Below are 21695 nucleotides of genomic sequence, written 5' to 3' on the forward strand. Positions count from 1 at the left end.
CCATCCATCCACTCCAGAACTTGGTACTAACCTGCCACACTAGGTCCCGGCATCAGAGCTGGTCGATTCACATAGGGTGTTTTATCTTTTGATGCAGTAAGGAAGTTTCTTGGAATGTATGGGGGGTGGGTTTCATTGGTAAGAATAGAACCTTGTTGCTGGAAAGGTCTGGCACCAATTTTGTTAGAAGGAGAATTGATATGAAGGAGGTCAACTCTTGAGTCTTTGGATTCTTCTATCTCCTGCTGCGAGTCTGGTAGATGCAAAATGTCGGTGTGCAGAAGCATATATAGGGGGGGGAGGTTGATTCGCGGGATGCTCGGGAAGTTGAATCTCATACTTCTTCTCCTCTCATCTCCCTCATGTACCATACACCCCATAACTAATCCGCATTACTATTGGAGTATCGACATGTCACATTAACGACAGTGCCACTCAGTCCTGAGCACCAGGCTCTTTATTCCTCCATCCCACATGCTGGCATATCAGCAAATACGTTGCCGCTGAGGTGCCTGAATAATCAATTGTCTGCTGCAGCCTGCAGGTGCTCCTCTCAATATTAGTGATTATTCTCGACGAAGTTTCAACTCCCCTCACCCACACTCTCCACCCTCCATATCCATGTGCGTGCGCACACACACCCACACACACACATACATACATACATACACAACGCACAGTCATCAAACTTCTTTTTGCCATGCCGTTTACAGTCTAGCACTGATGCTGGGTTGTTCTTCCATTCCAATCATATATTCACAGTTGAACTTGCATGAAGCCACTTGCATCAACTGGCTCCTTGGATCCTTGGCATGTTGCGTCATTGTGCGTCTTTTTTTTCCCTTTTTGGTTGAGTTTGCCGCAAGTCTGGAGTTTTCTGTATGGTGGAAGAGTCGTCGACAGGTCTGGACTTCGGATTTGGGAGGGCTTTTTTTCTTTTTTCGAAATTTTTGGATTATGGCGGAGAGATAACAATATTAGTTTCTATTTTATTTATATTTATATTTTTTATTTTTTCTGCTTCCTTTCACTGGATGATGGTCATTGCATGGCGTTGGGACGGTGGATTTATCTATGGATGTCCTGGAAAGTTAATCGTGCGTGATGGGTTTTACATCCGGAACCATATTTACGAGAGCGTTATTGGTTGCTTCAGGGGCTGTTGCAGGTGGGTGGTATCCATTGCTGTGCTATGCAAGTTCCGGCTTTGGCTCAGGAAGCCAAATTGGGGGGTAATAATAGAGGAGGGGTGAGATAGCCTCTCTCATGTCCAACCGATTGTTGCAAGCTCTTCTAGACACCACTGAGCAAATAATCCAAGAATGACCCCCACCCCCCCCAAAAAAAAAAAAAAAACTGGGTATCCAAAGAATTATGCCCATTCGAATAACATTGTGGGTTATCCAACTGCTCGGCTCAATTTTCTAACTTGTCCCATAAACGATGCCATGATGCTACAGATCGACATGGATATCATGCATTATCTCTGGCAGGGATGGATATATGTACGAGTCTGGGGATGAAACATCCAAAGTCTAAGAAACCTCAGTCCATTCATTCCGTTGCATGTCAATATCCCTCTGACAGTGGGTATCAAAGCATAACATGTTATGACAGCATGACTTAAGACATGATCAAACTGCAACCCTACGATGCGCGTAATTAAACCCTTCCCCCCCCCCTCTTCCTCTCTCCGACCATTGCCTTGCTCATCTGACCAACCAATTCCCAGCATCAATATTTTAATCTTTATCATCCTCCCTTGATATGGGACGGATTGTTCGCATGTCCACCGTCCACAATGATGTGGTGCGTAAATACCTAACCTTTCTTTACTCGACCTGCCAAGTATATATGCACCAAACCCTGTCCCTGTTCCGCATATCATTCTCCCCCAGTCTTAAAACAAAACCATCAATACATCATCGACATCAACTTTCTCACACTGAGGAATATGTTTTCCTAGCATGCCCTCCACTCAACCTCCTCTTTCCATCCAACCAGCCGGCCTTGTCGAACGCCAGTTAATGGACCGAACAGCTACATCTTGGCTTTGGTTTCGATTGATGGTCCGATGGCTCGGAGTGGGTAGGATGGAAGGGGGGGGGAGTTGAGGATTTGTATCACATGGAGACTGACTGGCCAAACCCCAAGGGAAAGAGATGCACCGGGGCCCGGGAATTATGATAAAGAAAAATACACAAAATAGTGATAGTGGAGTATATACGACTTTGCAGGAAAGAGTGAACGTGGAGGCTTAATATTCTGCCAAAGACGGAGAGTGAGAGGTGGACTTTTCGCATCGAATAGATGCGATATGTATCGAGAATTTGCCGAATTATAATCTGCCATCCGGTTCTCCCTTGAATCGCTTAACTCGTTTCTGTTCCCAGTTATCCAGATCCTTGGCCATGAGTTTCTGTGCAGTCGTTAGAAATTATTCTACACATAATATCAAGTCAATGTAAAGAAGGACAACAGAATTGAGATAGATGAAAAATGAACTGTGAAAACACAAACATAATATTCCTCCTTCTCATTCCCTAATATCCTCCGCCGTGGATTCCTTTTAATCTGCGCCCCGTCATCGCCTTCCGGCCCCTTGAGACCAAGCCCCATCTCCTCCTCCTGGCTCACTTGCTGCACCTTCCGATCAAACCGTTCGTACCTTACTGCAGTTGCTGGGGTGAGGACGAAAGAACCTGCAATAATGACGCTAACGAATGGGAGGCCGAAGAGGAGAAAGGGGTGTTTGGAGAGGTTTGCACGGTATTTGGCACCCAGGCGTTCACCGAGGGTTGAGCCGAAGGAGTTGGAGGGGCGGAAACGTTTGGCTTGGAACACCATGTTGAAAATGGCCTTGGATAAGTGCTTTTGTTTGGGGGGAGGGGGTGGTTGTCGGTATTTCTAAATTTAATATTTCGCTTCCAATTTATGAAACTAATACTAGCTATATATTGCAATTGGTATAATTTCTGTCCTTCTGTTATTGAAATGAAGTCGAAAGTTGTTTGGATATTCATCTATTACTGCGCTGGAGTCGGCCAAAAAAGAGTTTGAGCCCCAGGAACCCGCTTTCTCGGCGAAACAGTTGATCCGGGGTAAACATCCAAGAGCAGTTGGGAAGCTTCATTATCAACTTTTTGTTTCTATATGATGCCTCAGTCTTTGCATATCGCACCCCTGTTAACATACATCATTCCCAGTCTCACCCTGTAATCTTTGTATTACAGAAGTGTTCGCTATGTTCCAAAGCTCAAATCTCTTTGGAGGTGCTTCGGCACAGCAGCAGCAGCAGCAGCAACCTCCTAGTCTATTCTCAAACCTTCCGAATGCTGGGCAGGCGACAAATACTTTGTTCGGCCAGTCAACAACCACGAATTCACCATTCGGCCAGTCGACTATGGCAAATCCCCCCTCCTTTGGCCAAAGCAATATACAGGGAAATACAGGATCATCTCTTTTTGGGACCCAGCAAGGCGCGCAGGCCCTGAACCAGACCCAGACCCTGGGTCAGACTCAAACACAATCAACACTACCCTCCGTTTCCGCTGCGCAGCCAACTCAACCTGCCTACTTTAGTAGCCTGTTAGAGCGCGGGAAGAAGCGCCCCAATCTGTTCATGGGGGGTGTTAATTCTTCCGATCTGCCCAATCTCCAGCTGGGTTTGGATGATATTCGGAGAGCAGCGAGAGGCATGGGAGGTGCTGGTGAGCGGGACAGGGCCGGGCCACAGTTGGAACATTCTAGTAGCAAAGCGTAAAGCACACGTTTCATTTTTTGCGCAGTTATATAAAACTGTAGTGAAAAATTCTGCTAACATGTCAATTTGTTTTTTTAGACACTACTCCTTAGCTGCATCTGGAATATCTCCGGGTCAAATTCTACAGGATTTAAAAATGCTCGACACGCAAACTACAGCGAGCAGCCCATTCAAGCAAACTGATGCCTTCGACCCGGACAATCAAAAATTTCTACGACAGGCTCAACAGCGTGGAAGAGATGCGATGATTGCTGAGAGTCTTTCTCGTGTCCGTAAGGATTTCGATATTTTTCTCGAGGATAAAGTAAATCTTAATTGGGATGAGCAACGTCAAAAGATCTATGAACACTTTGGCTTAACGCCTTGGGATGGCTCTGCATGTGGGAAGGCTGATTCTTCGTCCCGGGCTGCGTTTGGTCGGACAGGGGCCCTTGGCCGCTCGACACCGTCGGGGCTGGATATGTCACGGGGCGGAAAATCTGGTGCCAGACGGAGCGTGTTTGGTCGGTCGGCTCTGGGGAAATCTGTCATAGGGTCTCCTTTAGTTAGCGCAAGAAGCCCTCAATCTTTTGCTGATTCCATTATGAAGAATGACGGGAGTGGGGGCATTCAATCTGCAGATTCTCGATTCTTGAGAGAAAAGATTCGATATTTTGCGATGAAAGTTCAGGCTCTCAATGAGGCAAGGCTTCAAGAAAGGGTGTTCCCGATTTTATATGAGTTTGCTGAAACTGAACGTGTTGCGGGGGGAGATGTATGTGAATTTCTCACCCCTTCTGTACACAATTTTTATGCTTGCTTCTAACGTGTCCCTTTATTAACTGCCCCCCACCTCCCCAGATCCCACGACAGCTGATTGACGCATATCACGCTTTAATTAGCATTGTAAATGAAAGCCCAAATGCTGGTAGTCTTTCGGATCCTGACGTTCTCAAAGAGCGACAGTTTGCCAATGACTACTTGGATGATTCCACGCATTCGGTTGGGGCGACAAAGATGAGAAAGAGAATCATCGAAGGCTCGCGGAAGTTTCTGGAACAGTCGTTCTATAAAGAAGTCGAAACCATCATCGCTAAGAATCCCCGTGAGGCCCAACTTGGTGGAATCCCATCCATAACTAACAAGATCCGGGCATATATTCGTCTTCGTGCCGCGAGAAAGGACCTTGCCCCCGATGGCACGGAGCTCCAGATGGTTGGTCAGGATTACTGCTGGATTCTAATTTTTTACCTGCTCAGATGTGGCTTTGTGAAGGAAGCTGCAGAATATGTCAGCCAGGATCCAGGGTTTCGGTCACTTGATCACAAATTCGTCACCTACATGACAACTTATGCACAGAACCGAAGGCTTCAGCGGGATCTTCAGCAGAAGATTAATGGAGAGTATCAGCAGCGACTCCGTAATGCACCCGAGAACACAGTTGACCCTTATCGTATGGCATGCTATAAAATCATCGGCCGCTGTGACCTTACCCAACGTCGTTTTGAAGGTATAGGTCAGGGAGTCGAGGATTGGATGTGGTTGCAGTTCGTCTTTGCTCGGGAAGATAGTCGAGCGGAAGAAGTTGCCGGTGAACTCTTTGGACTGGAAGACATTCAAAGTGACATTGCTGAAATTGGACAGCGGGTGTTTGGAAAGGATCTAGATGGGCCCGGTGGTTATGGGACATTCTTCCTCCTTCAAATCCTTGGCGGAATGTTCGAGCAGGCCGTAGCGTGTCTTGCGAACCATGCCCCAATTAGCGCCGTGCACTTTGCCATTGCGTTGGATTTCTATGGCCTGCTTCACGTTTCAGACTTTTATACCTCTGGTGATGAACTTTGTAAGTAGTTGTTGTTCTCATCCTTTTGTATCTTCTTCTTAATTGTCCCTATGCTTGCTAACCAATAATCTTGTGAAACAGTGTCCTTCAGCACGAAGCAAGTTCCTCAAATCAACTTCGCCTCACTCATCACTCAGTATACTAGAGAATTCCGTACCGGCTACGTTGAGGCCGCAGTCGACTATTTCATCCTTATATGCCTGAATGCCGATCTCCCAGGCGAACTTGGCAAATCCCAAGCTTCAGTCTGCCACGAAGCTCTAAGAGAATTCATACTGGAAACGCGTGACTTTGCCATCCTTCTAGGGGACATCCGTTCTAACGGCACTAGAATCAAGGGCATAATAGAGGAACGGCTTAAACTCATCAAGCTGATTGACCAGGAAGAGTTCCTGAAGATGATCACGGTTCAAGCTGCGGCTGTTGCAGATGATAAGGGGTTAATCACAGATGCCGTCCTGCTATACCACCTAGCTGAAGAATACGACAATGTCATCTCTATAATCAACCGGGCCCTTTCGGATGCTGTTGCTGTGGATTTGGGTGAATCTACAATGAAACTCCAGCCTCTGAAACCCCGAACCACACAGGAGGGACAGGAACAGGTGCAGAAGGGTCAACAGACGCCCACCCCAATTGAACAGGGGAGCAGTCTTAGTCTCACAGCTGTGGACGACCCGGTTGTGCTGGCGAAGAATATGATTGGGCTTTATAATACCAATGCGCTCTACTATCAGAGAATCCAACAAATCAACAGGGACGCATGTGGATTGCTGCTGCGGACTATGGACGCCAAGGCTAATGTTGAAGCTGAAAAATGGGCTCAGGCATTTGACGTAAGTTATTCTCCCATCATTGCAAATCTCGGGTTATAGCAAAATATCCCTGTTTTTGCACTCTAACATTCGATGCCAACAGGACATCAACGACCTCCAAATCCTCCCATTGCGTGCTCAGGGTTCTGTTCAATACATCCGCAGCGCAGCGCAGGCATTCCCAGCCCTTCCTCCCGTCATTTCCAGGAACACGGGCCAACTGATCATGTGGAGTATGATGTGTATCGGCCGGGAACGCGAGAAGCTTCAGCAAAGTGCGTATGAGAATGACATGCGACAGAGCCTTGCGGATGAGCTGTTGGTGATGGCAAAGGATCTGATGGTTTTCGCGGGGATGATTAAGTATAAGTTGCCGCCGCGGGTTTATGAGATGTTGGCTAAGGCTGGTGGAGAGATTGGGTTATAAATGAAGATAACGTATTTTTGATTATGTGCTAGATAAAAAGCATTTTTCCTTTTAATTCCATGCAGGGGTCTTTTATTTTTATTTTTATTTTTATTTTTTCTTTTATTTTATTTTTACTCTTGTCGTGGAGTGCGAATGGCTGAGCTATATGTCTAGCTAGAAGGGCTTTGGAAAAGGATATTTCATTACCAGAACTGCAAGAAAAAGGAGAAGACGGAGGAGGAGGAACAATTTGACTCCTTTCAGCATTGTTTGTTAAGTAGTTACATCTTCTCATCTTGGGCATGGCTTGAGCTTGCGGATGGAGCATATTTGTCTACGCAGACACTAGATTCCCTGAAATCGTCTTATAGCTGATTGTTCCAACAGAACAGGTATTTTGCTACTACTTCGAAAACGATTGAGATATTGATATCCATATGAAAAATATTAACATAAACCAATCTATGCCCGTCATACAAGTCTTTAGTTCGGTCTTGGCGAATTCCCACTTGGGGCCAACTTCTTTTGCCAGCCCCAAGTCGCATCCATCTCATCTTTTCTTTCCGAGCTTAAATTAAAGAAACTTCCCTCAACTTTCAATTGACTGCCAGCCACCCCCTCCAGCTCTCTCCAAGCCGTGGTTTTCGCACCCGCCAGCATATAGTCCAGATTCACACTCACTATTACCTCTTTTCAATCTCAGTCGCACTTTTCTGTACCTTTCAGCCTTCCCTGCGCCGAAACTCTCGTTACCAGCCCCAAGGATTATTCCGGCTAAATTCCCATAGACTCGCCTCTCCGTCTATTTTACCTTAAAAGAGTATCTCAATCTACGGACATCCTTTGCTCGAGCTCACACATATTCGGGCATTAGCTAGTAATGGATGAAGATGGTGTGGCCACAGCTTCTGCCTCCCCTCAGTCACCTGTTTCGAATATCCCAGAGCAGCATGAGACAACGGGACTATCAGTTGCTGGGTTGGAGAATTCCACAGATGTAGATATGGACTGTAATGTTGAGGATGATGACTCAAGACTTCAGAATGATATAAAGGCACAGGTTGAGGCCGAACCAGGACAGCATGTGTCACAGACTGCAGAGTTGTTGTCCAATCCACAGCAAGCAACAACAAATCCAAATCCAGAGCCAGCAGCAGGATCAACTGAACAACCTGCTACGCCAGCAAATCCTCCCACGTCCGCTGGCCCAGATTATTATAGCCTTTTCAACAATCCACCAAACCTGGGATGGATCAGGCAGGTTCTGTTTGAGCTGAAGGATTCGGTGGAAATGAGCGTGGATGAATTCAACACCTACTGGCCGTTTATAGACAATGTTTGGGTGAAACAGAGGTCAAACTCCACCAAGGACGGCCTCACAACTACTGATTATTACATGTGTCGTTTACGGAGGCCTACATGCAGACCCACACAGCGGAGGCCGCTCCCTGAAGGGAAGAAGCCTAGGAAGAAGCAAGTTAGGGAAGGGAACCAGTGCAACGTGCAGATGAAAGTGGTGAAGTTCGAGGGAGCTTATTCTGCAGTTACGATCTCACAGACGCGCAGGAGTAGTCGGACGCATTCGCATGATCTGGATCACATCGATAAGGTAAAGAGGAATTCAGGGCTCATGGATTTCTGTAGGAAGGAAGCTGAGAAGGGTTATCTGCCGTCGTCGATATTTGCGAAGTTTCGCGAGGAGCCTGAGAAGCTGCTGGCGGCTGGTGGGAAATTTTTTACCGTTACTGACGTCCGCAACGTCTCTGCCAAATGGCGCGTGTCACATCCCGATGTGAAATTGAAAGAACATCAGGGTTACCATTTCCAGCAGGGTCATGGTGTCGTGCGTACTCATGGTCCGCTGCTAGGCCTCCCAAATGGGATCGGGACCGCTCAATTCGAGTCTCAACCTGCTCGTCTCCAACTTCCTCGTTCCCAGCTGCCTCCTGATGCTCTACCATTCCCAACATATTCTCTGGACTTTCTACAGCCATATCTACCACGGCATGAGAACGGTCGGCAATTCCCATTCGTCACTTTAACGTATGCATCTTCCATGGATGCGAGGGTGTCACTTCTCCCCGGCGTGCAAACGGCCTTGTCCGGTCCTGAATCCAAATTGATGACACACTATCTGCGCTCTCGACATGATGCCATCTTAATAGGAGTGGGGACTGCCATGGCAGATAACCCAGGCTTAAACTGTCGATTAGAAGGTTCAGGAGGGTTTGGCGGGTTGGGCAAGATGTGGCAACCTAGACCAATTATTGTAGATCCGACCGGGAGATGGTCGGCCGACCCTGAGTGCCGGCTATTAAGGACCGCGAAAGAAGGGAAAGGCAAGGCACCATGGATCATCGTTTCGCCGGGTGCGAACATCCAGCCTGCTAAAGTCCTACGGCTCAAGACTCATGGGGGTGATTATCTACGCATTGTGGAATATAATCAGAGCTGGCGGCTTAGGTGGGAAGCTATTTTACGCGCTTTGGGTACTGAGGGCATAAACAGCGTCATGATAGAAGGGGGAGCGACGGTGATTAGTGAATTGTTAAATCCCGAATATGTGGATTTTGTGGACTCTCTTATTGTTACTGTTGCTCCTACATTCCTGGGCCGGGGTGGGGTTGGAGTCAGTCCCGATTCCAAGAAGGACGAAACAGGGAAAGCGATCAATGCACTTGATCCCCGTGATATTAGGTGGCAGTCACTGGGTAAAGACGTTGTTTTGTGCGGAAAGATACGCGGTCCTCCTCCAGCGCCCATCCTTCCTGGGATTGAGGCTGTTGCTCAGGAAAATGTGCAGGGAAATGCACAAGAAAATGGTCACCAAAATGCACAAGGAAATTGATGATCCCTTTTTTCTTAGGGTTATAACATTGGTGTTTCTTTCTTTTTTAAAAGATCGCCAAAATATTCGGAGAACCGTATATATATATATATATAGGTCAGATATGTTCATTTTCCTGGAAAAGCGTTGGGTACGGGAATTTCCTTCTTACCCTGCAAACCCACCGGGAACATTGCATACTTCACTCGCAATGAAGAACGACCATCTTTTCTGCCGTCCGCACTCCTCTGACAATTTATCAAGCTTGAACAACTCTCTGATGGGGCAACCTCAGCCGGCAAGGAGCACTTCACGCATGCTCCAGTCTGCCGGTACTGTTAGTTCGGAGTCGGATTCAAGTTGAATATGTGCAATCAGCTATTGTATACATATTCTATTGTACATCTGCAGAGGTTTGGGGAGAAAAGGACCTTACGATATGCCTCGAAGGACGGATGGTCCCCTGCTGCAGCAGAAAAGTTTTACCAGATCATTCCAGCATCTCTAAACTGGCTTCCACCCCGATCAGCTCTGGTGGTGTCCTTTTCGCGAGCCTAACCAGCTCGTCATCTGGTAATTGTTTAATCGCCTGCATATATCCTAGATGTTCAAATTTTTCCTTTAGAAATCTGATGGGCAACGCAGAATAAATGCAAATGCAGTGAACTATTTTGTCAATTCTTTGTTACAACCTACCAACTCGAATGATAAGTATGTCTCCAAACATTATCTCTATCCCCTGCGACTCTCGCAGCGGCTTTGAGGTATTTCAGTGGAATGGAGTTTTTCTTGAACATCTCAATCGATATATTGTTTGTTGATGCCCATCTGCGAAAATCGAGCAAGATGCCACGGCCTACAATTCCTTTCTCGTCCCAGGCTGGAATACGGCAGGAAAGGGGGTGTTAGCTATCTGCAGCTAGAACATTTTCCCTGTCCACTTTGCTGGCATACTTACCCTGGATGCTATTAACGGTGTTGTCTTTCGAACCATGGATATATTCCATTGTCACACCGATATAGAATTTCTTTTCCTTTTGGTAGCCAAAGTGCCGGAGTCCGTCTCCTATTCACTCACATGAAGAAGGGTCTGTTAGCGATTCTTATTAGTAGCCTTTTTGGAAAACTTCAATCCAATGGCGGGATGTATGGGGGGAGAGAGGGATGAAGAAGCAGAAGGGGGAGCTTACACAAATTGGCTGCTACTCTGCGTGTTAAAGGTCCAGATATCATCGTTCACCGTACGGGGTGATTTGTCGATGAGTTGTTTGTGGAACACTTGACGGCCGAAGAAAGGGACTTTGCTCTGTGCGTCCAACGGCCAATTTAGGGATATTCTATATGTATAAATATGGAGATAATGGTTAATTCTCTAGCATTGTTATAGAGGGCATTTATGCTATTTTTCAGAAAATACGCAATGATGATTCAGGGGTGAATAAGGATGACAAGAGGTCGAGAGAACGAAATAATATTGTATCTGTCTTTCATATTCATAAAGATATTTTCTCTCCTCACACCAGTCTTGATCTCCATCTTTGCCGCCTCTGCCCCGATGGCATCTGTTTGCCGATTCAGGAACCCCAGTTGATCATTCTTCTCATACAAAACCCATGCCGACGACATAAGGTCTCCTTTGTTCAATGGTAGCTCGGAGAATTTGGGAAGATTTGCGGGGCGTCTCGTCATTGTTGGAGGTTGTCTTTTATCTCAACTTTAGATGCTTTAGGTTGCGCCGATTAATTATTGGGTACCTATAAGCAGATACAGATCCAAAAATAGCCAGAAAGGATGACTTCTGTGGTTTTTTATGCTGTTTCCATATTTTACTTCCCGCAGATGCGTGCTGGTAGTATCCCCGGGGTTATCCCTGTTTCGTGCCGAGCAAGAACTTAGGTTATTTTGAGGCGGGGCATGCCACAGCTTCATTCAATGGGCTAAACTCTTCCTCCATAAGGCTGCTATTATGGTCGAGCTGCCTCCATTTTATTATACTGGACCCTGATGTATGGAGAGAAAACATGGAGATGAATCTGATATCACCGGGGTAAGATGTAACTAGTAATAAATTAGTGAAGACGACATGGATGAATGCTTAACTGTAACTATAGTGTAGAGATATTTTATTCACCAAGGCCATTGTCAGCATAATTCTGATAATCTCTCCCATTGCTTCCCCACCACTCCATGAAGAGATATTGATTCACTGTGATATTGTCTCCTTGCGTTGTAGTTGTTGTGCATATTGCTGGTTGATGTCAGTCAGTAGTTAGGTAACTAAAGTTTAACTAACATAATTCATCATCTAATGATCAATCTATCTAGCAAATCAATCTTTCATCTCAATTTTTCTATCAAATCATTTAATAAAAATTATAATCTATAATTATATATATTTAAAATTAAAAAATATTATTCATATAGAATTTAATATAATAAATTAAATCTTATATATAAGTATTATAAAAAGAGAATATATCAATAATAATAATAATTTAAAACTTTAAAGTTAATTTTATATAACTTTTATATATTTAATATTTAAATATATATTTTAATTTTAATAAAATAATTTTATAGTTTTTAAATCTTTTGAATCATAATTATATTTTATAATATATGATAATTGAAATAGTAGACTAAAAAAAAAAATCAAAATAATATTATATATTATATATCAAATTTATTCAGTTTAATTAGTTAATCTTTTAATCAATTGATCAAACAATATCAAATAATTATACATTGTGCTACTTTTCCAATAAATAAAAATAAAAAACCGAAAAACTGTCAATACAAAACAAAACAAAAAGTGAAAAAAAGATCATATGTATATAGATCAAAAGAGTGTTTTGAAAGTTAGAGAAAAAACAGATTACTTATATACAAAAGGTGAAAGAGAAGAAAGAGAAAATGAATAAAATTTCTAACTCTCAATTATAAAATACACAGGATCTCAGTGAAGTGCATGTGATATACTAGAACATACTGTTCATATGTGTGAAAGTTGATTTAGAAATGATTTTTAATATAATTAATCTATTTTTCTTATGTGGTTGTTGTATTTACTTACGTTTGTCTCACTAACTAGTTAACTAGCTTGTGGATTTCATAATACAGTGTTAGTTAACTAGTTAGTTAACTAGTTAGGTATTTAGCCGCCGTGATGACATAATCCCCGCTTTGCGCCTAGCGTACCATCCAAACAAAAAAAGATTAAGAAATGTTAAACAAGGAACGCACGACACCCAACACAAACAACTTCCAAACTCCAACCTCGAATCCGTCAAATCCGTAAATTCCTGTCTCTTCCTTTATTTTCTCACCGGCCATTTCCCTCTTTGCCATTACTTCTACTGTGTTTCCTCGATAAACCCTCTTTACGATCCCTCCATATTTTGCACTCGTCTTAGCCGCCCTCCTTTTCCATACCACCAGCCTTCTCAGAAGCTGCTGTTATGGCTCCCAAAAAGCCCACTGCCGGTGCGATGTCCGTTATTTCAAAGCCAGCCACCAAGGCAAGCAAGGCAAAAGTAACCAAAACAACTGCTCCAGCTGCACCAGCTGCCTCTAAGAAGAAACCTACCAAAGCTGTTCCAGGTGCAGTGAATGTAGCGATTTCAGCGATTTCAGCGACTGCATCAACCGCTCCAAAGCCTAAAACAGGGCGTCCCAAGAAGGTGGTGGAGCCCCTTGAGAAAACTGAGAGCGTCAAGTTGAATGGCATATCTTTTTCTCCCCCAACTGACTCAAACGAGTCGCACAAGAAGCGCAAGGCCCCTGTCGTAGATGATGTCGTGCCGCGCGAGCCCAAGAAACCCCGTGTCGTTAAAGGCCCCGTCGTCAAAGCCAAAGTGGTCATCAACCATCCCCCTTCACAACGATTGAACGTCTATGTTTGTGGCGAAGGAAGCTCTGGAGAGCTTGGCCTTGGTGCCGCAAAGAACGTAGTCGACGTGAAACGTCCCCGTCTCAACCCGCACCTCCGTGCGGATACTGTTGGTGTTGTCCAGATTGCCGCAGGTGGCATGCATTGTGTTGCTCTTACTCATGATAACAAGATTTTGACCTGGGGTGTCAATGATCAGGGCGCGTTGGGGCGTGATACTACCTGGGATGGCGGGATGAAAGATATTAAAGATGATGCGAATGATTCCGATTCCGATTCGGATAGTGGTAGTGGTTTGAACCCACGCGAATGTACTCCTACTGCTGTTCCATCTGAGCATTTCCCCAAAGATACAGTTTTTGTCCAAGTCAGTGCTAGTGATAGTGCATCTTTTGCGCTCACTGATGTTGGCACAGTCTACGGTTGGGGTACGTTCAGAGTAAGTCAATTTTCACACTCTCCAGTGCAATTACTACGTCGTTTCTAAGGAAAATCCATGTAACTAACGCACCTTTCACCGACTAGGGCAATGATGGCATCTTGGGTTTCGACAGCAATACCAAAGTCCAGCGGACTCCGACCCTCATCACAACATTGACAAAGATCAAAGCCATCATTTGCGGTGCCAACCACGTCCTGGCCTTGAATGACAAAGGGTCCGTCTACTCCTGGGGCTCAGGTCAGCAGAATCAGCTGGGCCGCCGCATCATCGAACGCAACAAACTCAACGGCCTCCAGCCGCGCGAATTCGGCCTTCCCAAAAACATGGTCGGTCTAGGCTGCGGCTCCTACCACTCGTTCGCCATCCACAAATCCGGTAAGGTCTACGCGTGGGGCCTCAACAGTTTCGGAGAGACTGGCATTGTCCAGGGCGCCGGTGATAGTGACGCGGCCGTCCTCCACCCTGCCGTCGTCGAGTCCTTGTTGGGCAAGGATGTCGTCCAGGTCTGCGGCGGGTCCCATCATTCTCTTGCCCTAACCGCTAAAGGCGAGTGTCTTGCATTTGGCCGTCTTGATGGATTTCAGACTGGGTTGAAGATCGACTCGTTGCCTGAAGAGTCTATTATTCGTGACGATAGGAATAAGCCTCGCATCCTCGTTACACCTACTGTTATCCCGGGCGTTGACGCATGTCATGTTGCTACTGGGAGTGATCATTCTATTGCCATCGGTAAGGATGGGCATGCTTGGTCTTGGGGGTTTTCGGCCAATTATCAGACTGGCCAGGGGACTGATGAGGATATTGAAGTTGCTTCTATTGTTGAGAATACTGCTATTCGTGGGAAGAAGTTGAATTGGGCGGATGGCGGTGGCCAGTTTTCTATTTTTACTGAGATTGCTCAGCTGCCTGCTGAATCTTGAGTTGTTTTTCTCTTTCCTTTTTATCATTTACAATTGTGTTAGTTTTTTACAGGCTGATTTTGAGCTGGGAAGATTTGTATGTCTGTTCCGCCCTCCGTTTCTTTGTTTGAAGGATGGAGGTTTTCAACATCCTTTTTGTTTCAATTTTCGACACTTTTGTCTTACATGGGTGTATTTTGGTTATCCTTCAGACTTCTTTATTCTACATCTGTTGTCAAAGGTTGTTTTTCTTCAGTGAAGCTTGTAATGTGTTGTTCTTCCCCCCTCTCTGTTTTTGTTTGAAGATTCAAGGTTTCTTTTCATCATTTATTTGTGTTTCGATTTCCTATTTTTTTTTTTTTTTTTTTTTTTTGCTATTTTTGTATAGGAGAAATTGCGGTGTTTGCCTGACTTGATTATTCTACGTGTTACTTAAGGATGTTGACTGTTTTTCTGTACTCAATGTTTTTCTTTTTTCTTTTTTTCTTCTTCTTTTTTTCTTTTTTGTTTCAATCTTGTCTTTTATGAGAGAGTTTGAGATGTTTATCTGTATTGTTATTCAACCTGTCGCGTTGTGGTGCTCATACTTCTTTATTAGATTTTCTTCTTTATTTGTTTGACCTGTCTTCTTCTATTTTTTCACAAGGGAAGTTGACCTCTATCTAGCCTGGTTGGTATTTCGGCTCCTAGTTCTTTTCCAATTTGCTTCCTTTGTTTTTGTTTAATCCTGTGTTTTACTGTTTGAGATTCTAAATGGGAGAGTCTGGGCCATTTGGCAGATGTTGTTTTGTACACTTGTGATGTGATGCTTGTCTTCCTCCAGTGAGAACTGTGGAATTGAATCAAGGAAGCATGATGAACATCACCAACCCAACAAGCAGAATAAAACAAACTCTGCGAAAAATTCCATGATTTTTAACTCATTTCTCTTCTCTGCATTTATCTTCATGCTAGCATCAAGTTCAAAAGCCCCAAGTGATGGAATCTTATTATCAATGTTATCCAAATCTTCATCCATCAGTAATATTTAATTGCTAAAAATATACAGAGTACTAAAAGTCATAATTATCCATCGAATCTAAATCATCAAAAGCCCCTTGTGGCGGACCTGAACCCGAACCTGATTTTGGAACTGCAGCAGGCATGCCACCACCCTCAGTCTCAGCTAAGAGAGCCTCTAGTTCGTCATATTCAGGCCCATTTTCGACGTTTGGTGTTGGTTTATCGACTTTGTTATCTCGATCACCTCCAACAAATAAGCTTCCCTCCTTTCCAAAATTGCTAAACATGTGACCTGGAATTTTTGTTCCTGTGCCTCCGCCAAATATGGATGATACTTGATTGTCCAGCATATCATCGCCCTTGCAATTATCTTGGTCATCTTGCCGTGTGGTATCTGTATTTGTGTTCGTCGGAAATAATTCACTGTTTCCTCCGTTCCGCGCATCCTCGTAGTTAGTCATGGTAACATCGTTCGCAGCTGGCGGCTGACGCGCTTGGTTTCCTATCTCTTCGTCTATATCCCTTTCATTAGCGTGGGATTTCGGTTTCCCTTCATTAATCCACTCTTTTCGCATTATCTGGATCCGTTTCGAATGGCCCAGTTTCTCAATTATGGCGAGTCCATCTGCAAATTTCGCACGCGGGTAAAGATTATCTAGCCAGAGTTGATAGAAATTGAGAAGGCGCATGGCATCGGAGAACTATTAAATGAATATAATTAATATATCATGATTTGGAGAATCGAAATCCGCACAGACTACGGGAGCATCATACCTCGTGGCCTTTTCCCTTGAACTTCAGCTTCGTCTTTGCGTCCTTCCGCAGTTTTGGAATTCCAGCCTGCGATAGTAAACTAAAGGGATATTTAGCAAAGCTAAGCTGTTGGGTTGGGGGGGGAACATGGAAAGCCTTTTAAGAAACCCATATTTTACGGCATACCGTGTCTCATCTAGTTTCACAACAGGTCGTCTCTTCGGCGCAACTTTGATCTCCTCATCGAGACCTAGGCCAGCGCCGTTGGAATCTGTCCGTGCTTTTTTGATTTTTGACGCTGGATTTGTCGAGGCATTGGGTTGGCTGGTTTCTGTTTCTCTGAGGATATCATCAAGGCCAGCATCGTAATCGAATAGGTCGTCTATGGCAGGTGTTTGGTTTCGACCTCGCTCAGGACTTCGTCCTCGGATTTCCATCGTGCATTATTTGTCGATTTGGTTAATTGGAGAAGAGGAGGGCGGCGGTACAGAGGAATATACAAACATATATATAACTTCGAATAACCAAGATTAATACTGTGGCGTTGTCAATTGGTTCTTGGAATGTCTTGTTATATCAGATTTCCAGATAATGCCCCAACTCGACGCGACTTTACGCGACCGCCTAGGAGGATAACGTTGTCCTCTATATTAGTTGCTAGCTAAGCGAGATCAATATAATATGGTGGGGCCACGTGATAGGGTAGCCGTAGTATCCACCAACAATTTGGCACCAGCCCGATCAGGTTTAGCGTCAGGGTTTATATAAGCCTTTATCTTCTGTCAGCATCATCCAGACAAGCTACACCTCAGCTGAAACAGTTCAATTTGATGATTGTCTTTATTTCTCTTCTAATCTGAAGCAGTTTTCTTTGCTTCATCTGCTGGTTAATTATTTCAATTATTTAAGGCTATGCTCAGACTGACCTTCTCACTGAGTTATCTGGTCTGCAATGAACTGTGATTGACTGAGATTTTTTTTACATTTTACTAATCTATAAGGGGCTGAACCCCTAGATTTGCTCTGGCTGGCTGACTCAGCCTAGCCATCATTTGCACGTGCGCATGTGATCATGCTACATGAGCTTGCTTAAGCTTGAGTTCTCATCTCATTCTTTTCTTCTCTTTCTCAAGCAATTCATCCTTGTTATATAGGAGGACTAGCCTCTAGTTCTTAGAGCTTAACCCTTTACACTGAGCTTCATGATACAGAATTAAGACTTTCAGTGGCCTATCAATGAAAGAAGTGAAGCAATTCATAATGTAGAGAATTAAGCTCTAAGAACTAGAGACTAGTCCTTCTATATAACAAGGATGAATTGCTTGGGAAAGAGAAGAAAAGAATGAGATGAGAACTCAAGCTTAAGCAAGCTCATGTAGCATGATCACATGCACACATGCAAACAATGACTAGGCTGAGTCAGTTTAATCAGAGTGAATCTAGAGATTCAATCTCTTATAATACTCCTCTTTTTCCTTTTTGTTGCAGGTCTTTATGATTATTTAAAGTTCTCTTTACATCTAATTTTGCCTGCTGAGAGGTCTTCCAAGTGTTCAAGGTCTTTGCTTCTTGTAGGAGACTCACATCATTTCATATAGACTTAGTTCAATCTATTCATTTAATGAGGTATTGCTTTTTTCTCTGATAGATTCATTCATTCTGAATTTTCTCAATCTTGAACTCAGGTCCTTCTGAGATCTCTATAGTGAGTGACTGCCAGTCAGTTTGTCTCTGACTAGACAGAGAATTCATCATCACAGCATGTAGAAGCTTTACATTAAAGACATTGTGAATGTCAGATGAGATGTTCAGTTGATAAGCATGAGATTCTATCTTTTCTAGCACAGTATATTGATTGTATTTCATGTTCAGCTTCTTGTACAGATGATTAGTTCTTATATTCTCTAAGCTCAATCAGATCTTATCTTCAGATTGAAAGCTTAAAGCTGAGTCTCTTCATCTATTTGTGTATTTCTCTTGAGATTACTGAGCATCTGTCATTTTTACTTGAGCTCATTTCAACACTTCACAGGTCTTTCTCATATAATCATCTGCAAACTCAATGAGATTACATGATATTTCAATGAGAGGTGTATCAGCTATATCAATGAAGAAGACATGGAAAAGATACATTAAAAAAAATGAGCTCACATTCATTAAGACAGCATCTCTATTATTGATGATCAGCTCTGCTAGAGAGAGTCATTCACATCAGTCATTCTGTTGAAAGCTAATGTACTTGTGTAGGTAGATTTTCAGAGTCTGATTCATTTGCTCTGTAGCTCTGTTAGTCTCTGAGTGATAGACTGTGAAGAGTCATCTCTTAATATCTAATTTCTCACACACTCAAGTTCAAAACATGCTTGTGAAAGCTGACTCTCAATCTGACACTACCACCTTAGAGATATCATATTGAGAGATGATATTGTGAAGAAACACTCTAGTCACTGTCTCTGCATCAGTTTTCTTAACTGCTTTTAATATAATTCTTTTGATCAGTCTGTCTGTTATAATCATGATGTTCATATATTCTTTAGAGCTCAGTAAGTTCATGATAAAGTTCATGAAAAGCTTCTGCTATATGCATTCAGGAATGAAGAGAGGCTTAAGCAGTCTCTGATGTTAATCTCTTCATGTAATGTTTGATCTGCAAAGATAGTAGTTCCTGATCATTCTTCTCACATCAGCAGCATAGTCTGATCAGTAGAACTCATATCTTAGAACTTCTGCTGTTTGCTCTCACCTGAGATGACTGGTAAGAGGTGAGTCATAAGCCTCATGCACTAATCTGGTTCAAAGAGATTTGAAGTCTGGCATCCACTTATGATCTTGAAAGAGAAGCTCCCTGTTCTTGTTTAAAGAGCACACAGAGATGAAGATCTTAATGCTGAGTTCAGAAGGAAATCTGAATCTTTTCTCACAAAAAATTTGCTTCAGACACTGCAGAATCTTGTCATTTTTGTAAGTCTTATTTCACTGAGCTTGAAGAGACATCTTGAGTTTCACACTGGCAGCAGTCACTATTGATTTCATTCCAGGTGCCAGTACATTAAACTTAAGTAGTTGAGCTTGTCTCTGCTTGATTCTCTCATCATCAGTGCTCTGTGACATGTTCTGCTCTCTTTATGATAGAGTGTCTGATTCAGCATTCAACTTCTTTGACTGATAATCAATTCTGAAGTTGAATTGATAGAGAATATCTATTCAATGTAGCTGTCTTTCATTTAGTCTGTGTGTAGTCATGAAGTATTCTAGATTCTTATGATCTGTGAGAATCTTGAATTTCTTTACACTTTGTAGCTCAGCATTTTATTTCTTTAAACACTCAATTATCACTAATAACTTCTTATCATGAATCTCATAGTTGCATTCTGCAGGTGAATGCTTGTGAAAGAAGAAGACACATGAGTGTAGAATGCTCTGCTTATCATATTGTAGCAGCACTTCTTCTGAGACATAATCTGAGAAGTTCATTTTCAATATAGTTTCATAGTCAGAGTCAAATTGAAGCAGAATTGAAGTAGAGATAAATATTGATTTTAGACACTTAAAAGCTTCCTCAGCCTTGCTCATCTATAAAAAGAAATATTCTTACATGTAAGAATTGTCAGTGAGGTCATGATCTTTGAGAAATTCCTGATAAATTGTCTATAGAAATTGGCAAAGTCTAAAAATTCTCATACATCTTTAAGAGTAATAGATGTTGCTCATTTCAAAATAGCTTTAATCTTCTTCAGATTCATTTGTATATCCTTGCCTGCTTCAATGATGAATTCAAGATATTTTGTGCTGTTCATCTCAAACTCACTCTTTCTGATGTCTGCCTGCAAACCTGCTTTCTGTAGATACATAAGCATCTTTTGTACATGCTTGTGATGCTCTCATAAGCTTCTTGAGGAAAATATCAAGATGTTATCTAAATAGACTGAGCAGAAATTGTTTAAATATCCATGTAATGCCCAGTTGATATATTTTTGAAATGTGCTTAGAGCATTAACCAAACTAAAGAGTGTAATCAGCCACTCAAATAGCTCATATCTGATTCTAAAGACTGTCATCCACTCATCATCTTCTGTGATTCAAATCTTGTGAAAAGCTGCAATAATGTTCAGTTTAGTAAATCATTTAGTCTGTTCAATTCACTGTAGAGTCTCACTGATTAATGATAGAAAATATCAATTCTTTCAGATGATTTTGTTAAGAGCTTGATAGTCCACATAGAATCTTAGCTCACCCTCAGACTTCTTCACAAATAGTATGAGAGTGGCTGCAGGAGAGTTGCTCACTCTAATAAAATTCTTATCTAGATAATCTGTAAGAGTCTTTCACAAAGCCAGTAGTTCCTCTCAAGACATATTATATAATAAGTCTCAAGGGGGTTGTTCTGTGCTACCATCAATCTTTTTAATCAGTTCAATCCCATGATCTCTATCTGAGTCATGAAGTGGGGGTAGAGTGTCAGTGGCTTCCTTATCAAATATGTTCAAAAACTCATGATAATGATCAGGCAGCTTTTCTCTAGAGTTAATCTTTGATTTCACTTCTAGAGCCTTTTGAATGTTAGTCAAACTGATGGTGAAGATCTCAATGTTTCACTTCTCTCAAGTGCTCACAAGTCTGGAGAAGTTTACAGCAGAGATGAGAATCACATCAGCTTTTGCATTTGAACTAGACTCTACCTCTATATCACTCTCTTTAAATCTCACAATTTTTTAATAAGAGATCATAGTTGTCTTTTGCTGGGTCAGCTAGAGGTCACCTAGATATATATTATGATCATGTAACTCATTTACCATATAGAGAAAGGCCTGTTCAGTTACATGACTGCCTATATCAATTTGAATACCAGCCACTATGCTCATGGAGAGTCCCATAGAGTCTTCAAAGCTGGTCATTTTAACAGAGGGAATTTCAATGCATAAGAGCTTATGCTTGTTAATGTAGAATTGAAAAATAAGATCATAGATATTACATTCACTGTCTATCATTGCTCTAGTTGAAAAGGCATTATCTACTAGAGCATCAACAGTGAAGAGTTTGAATATCATCTTAGATTTAAATCTTCTCTATTGCT

General features: G+C 42.8%; 7 protein-coding genes across 7 annotated transcripts; 3 read left to right on the forward strand and 4 right to left on the reverse strand.

Annotated features, from left to right (window-relative positions):
* Window positions 1–26: 26 nt before the first annotated feature.
* PAAG_01487 (hypothetical protein) lies at window positions 27–287 on the reverse strand (the record flags this gene model as incomplete). The annotated part of the gene is made up of 1 exon (XM_002796433.2): window positions 27–287. The coding sequence occupies one exon, from the start codon at window positions 285–287 to the stop codon at window positions 27–29; it is 261 nt and encodes an 86-aa protein (XP_002796479.2).
* A 2051-nt stretch (window positions 288–2338) lies between these two features.
* PAAG_01488 (cytochrome c oxidase-assembly factor COX16) lies at window positions 2339–2847 on the reverse strand (the record flags this gene model as incomplete). Its single annotated transcript, XM_002796434.2, has 2 exons — window positions 2339–2419; window positions 2521–2847. The coding sequence occupies 2 exons, from the start codon at window positions 2845–2847 to the stop codon at window positions 2339–2341; spliced, it is 408 nt and encodes a 135-aa protein (XP_002796480.1).
* A 397-nt stretch (window positions 2848–3244) lies between these two features.
* On the forward strand, window positions 3245–6827 carry PAAG_01489 (hypothetical protein; the record flags this gene model as incomplete). Its single annotated transcript, XM_015844359.1, has 5 exons — window positions 3245–3759; window positions 3842–4517; window positions 4604–5585; window positions 5667–6421; window positions 6504–6827. 5 exons carry the CDS (start codon window positions 3245–3247, stop codon window positions 6825–6827), a joined length of 3252 nt encoding a protein of 1083 aa, XP_015701267.1.
* An 862-nt stretch (window positions 6828–7689) lies between these two features.
* On the forward strand, window positions 7690–9657 carry PAAG_01490 (5-amino-6-(5-phosphoribosylamino)uracil reductase; the record flags this gene model as incomplete). Its single annotated transcript, XM_002796436.1, has 1 exon — window positions 7690–9657. The coding sequence occupies one exon, from the start codon at window positions 7690–7692 to the stop codon at window positions 9655–9657; it is 1968 nt and encodes a 655-aa protein (XP_002796482.1).
* Window positions 9658–10126: 469 nt separating this feature from the next.
* Window positions 10127–11325, reverse strand: PAAG_01491 (hypothetical protein; the record flags this gene model as incomplete). Its single annotated transcript, XM_015844360.1, has 5 exons — window positions 10127–10236; window positions 10337–10516; window positions 10595–10702; window positions 10843–11008; window positions 11155–11325. The coding sequence occupies 5 exons, from the start codon at window positions 11323–11325 to the stop codon at window positions 10127–10129; spliced, it is 735 nt and encodes a 244-aa protein (XP_015701268.1).
* A 1769-nt stretch (window positions 11326–13094) lies between these two features.
* On the forward strand, window positions 13095–14887 carry PAAG_01492 (RCC1 domain-containing protein; the record flags this gene model as incomplete). Its single annotated transcript, XM_002796438.1, has 2 exons — window positions 13095–13964; window positions 14051–14887. The coding sequence occupies 2 exons, from the start codon at window positions 13095–13097 to the stop codon at window positions 14885–14887; spliced, it is 1707 nt and encodes a 568-aa protein (XP_002796484.1).
* Window positions 14888–15918: 1031 nt separating this feature from the next.
* On the reverse strand, window positions 15919–17058 carry PAAG_01493 (hypothetical protein; the record flags this gene model as incomplete). The annotated part of the gene is made up of 3 exons (XM_002796439.2): window positions 15919–16569; window positions 16643–16721; window positions 16808–17058. The coding sequence occupies 3 exons, from the start codon at window positions 17056–17058 to the stop codon at window positions 15919–15921; spliced, it is 981 nt and encodes a 326-aa protein (XP_002796485.1).
* Window positions 17059–21695: the final 4637 nt, after the last annotated feature.

This window comes from Paracoccidioides lutzii (assembly GCF_000150705.2).
Source record: "Paracoccidioides lutzii Pb01 unplaced genomic scaffold supercont2.3, whole genome shotgun sequence".
NCBI classification, from domain to species: Eukaryota; Fungi; Ascomycota; class Eurotiomycetes; order Onygenales; family Ajellomycetaceae; genus Paracoccidioides; species Paracoccidioides lutzii.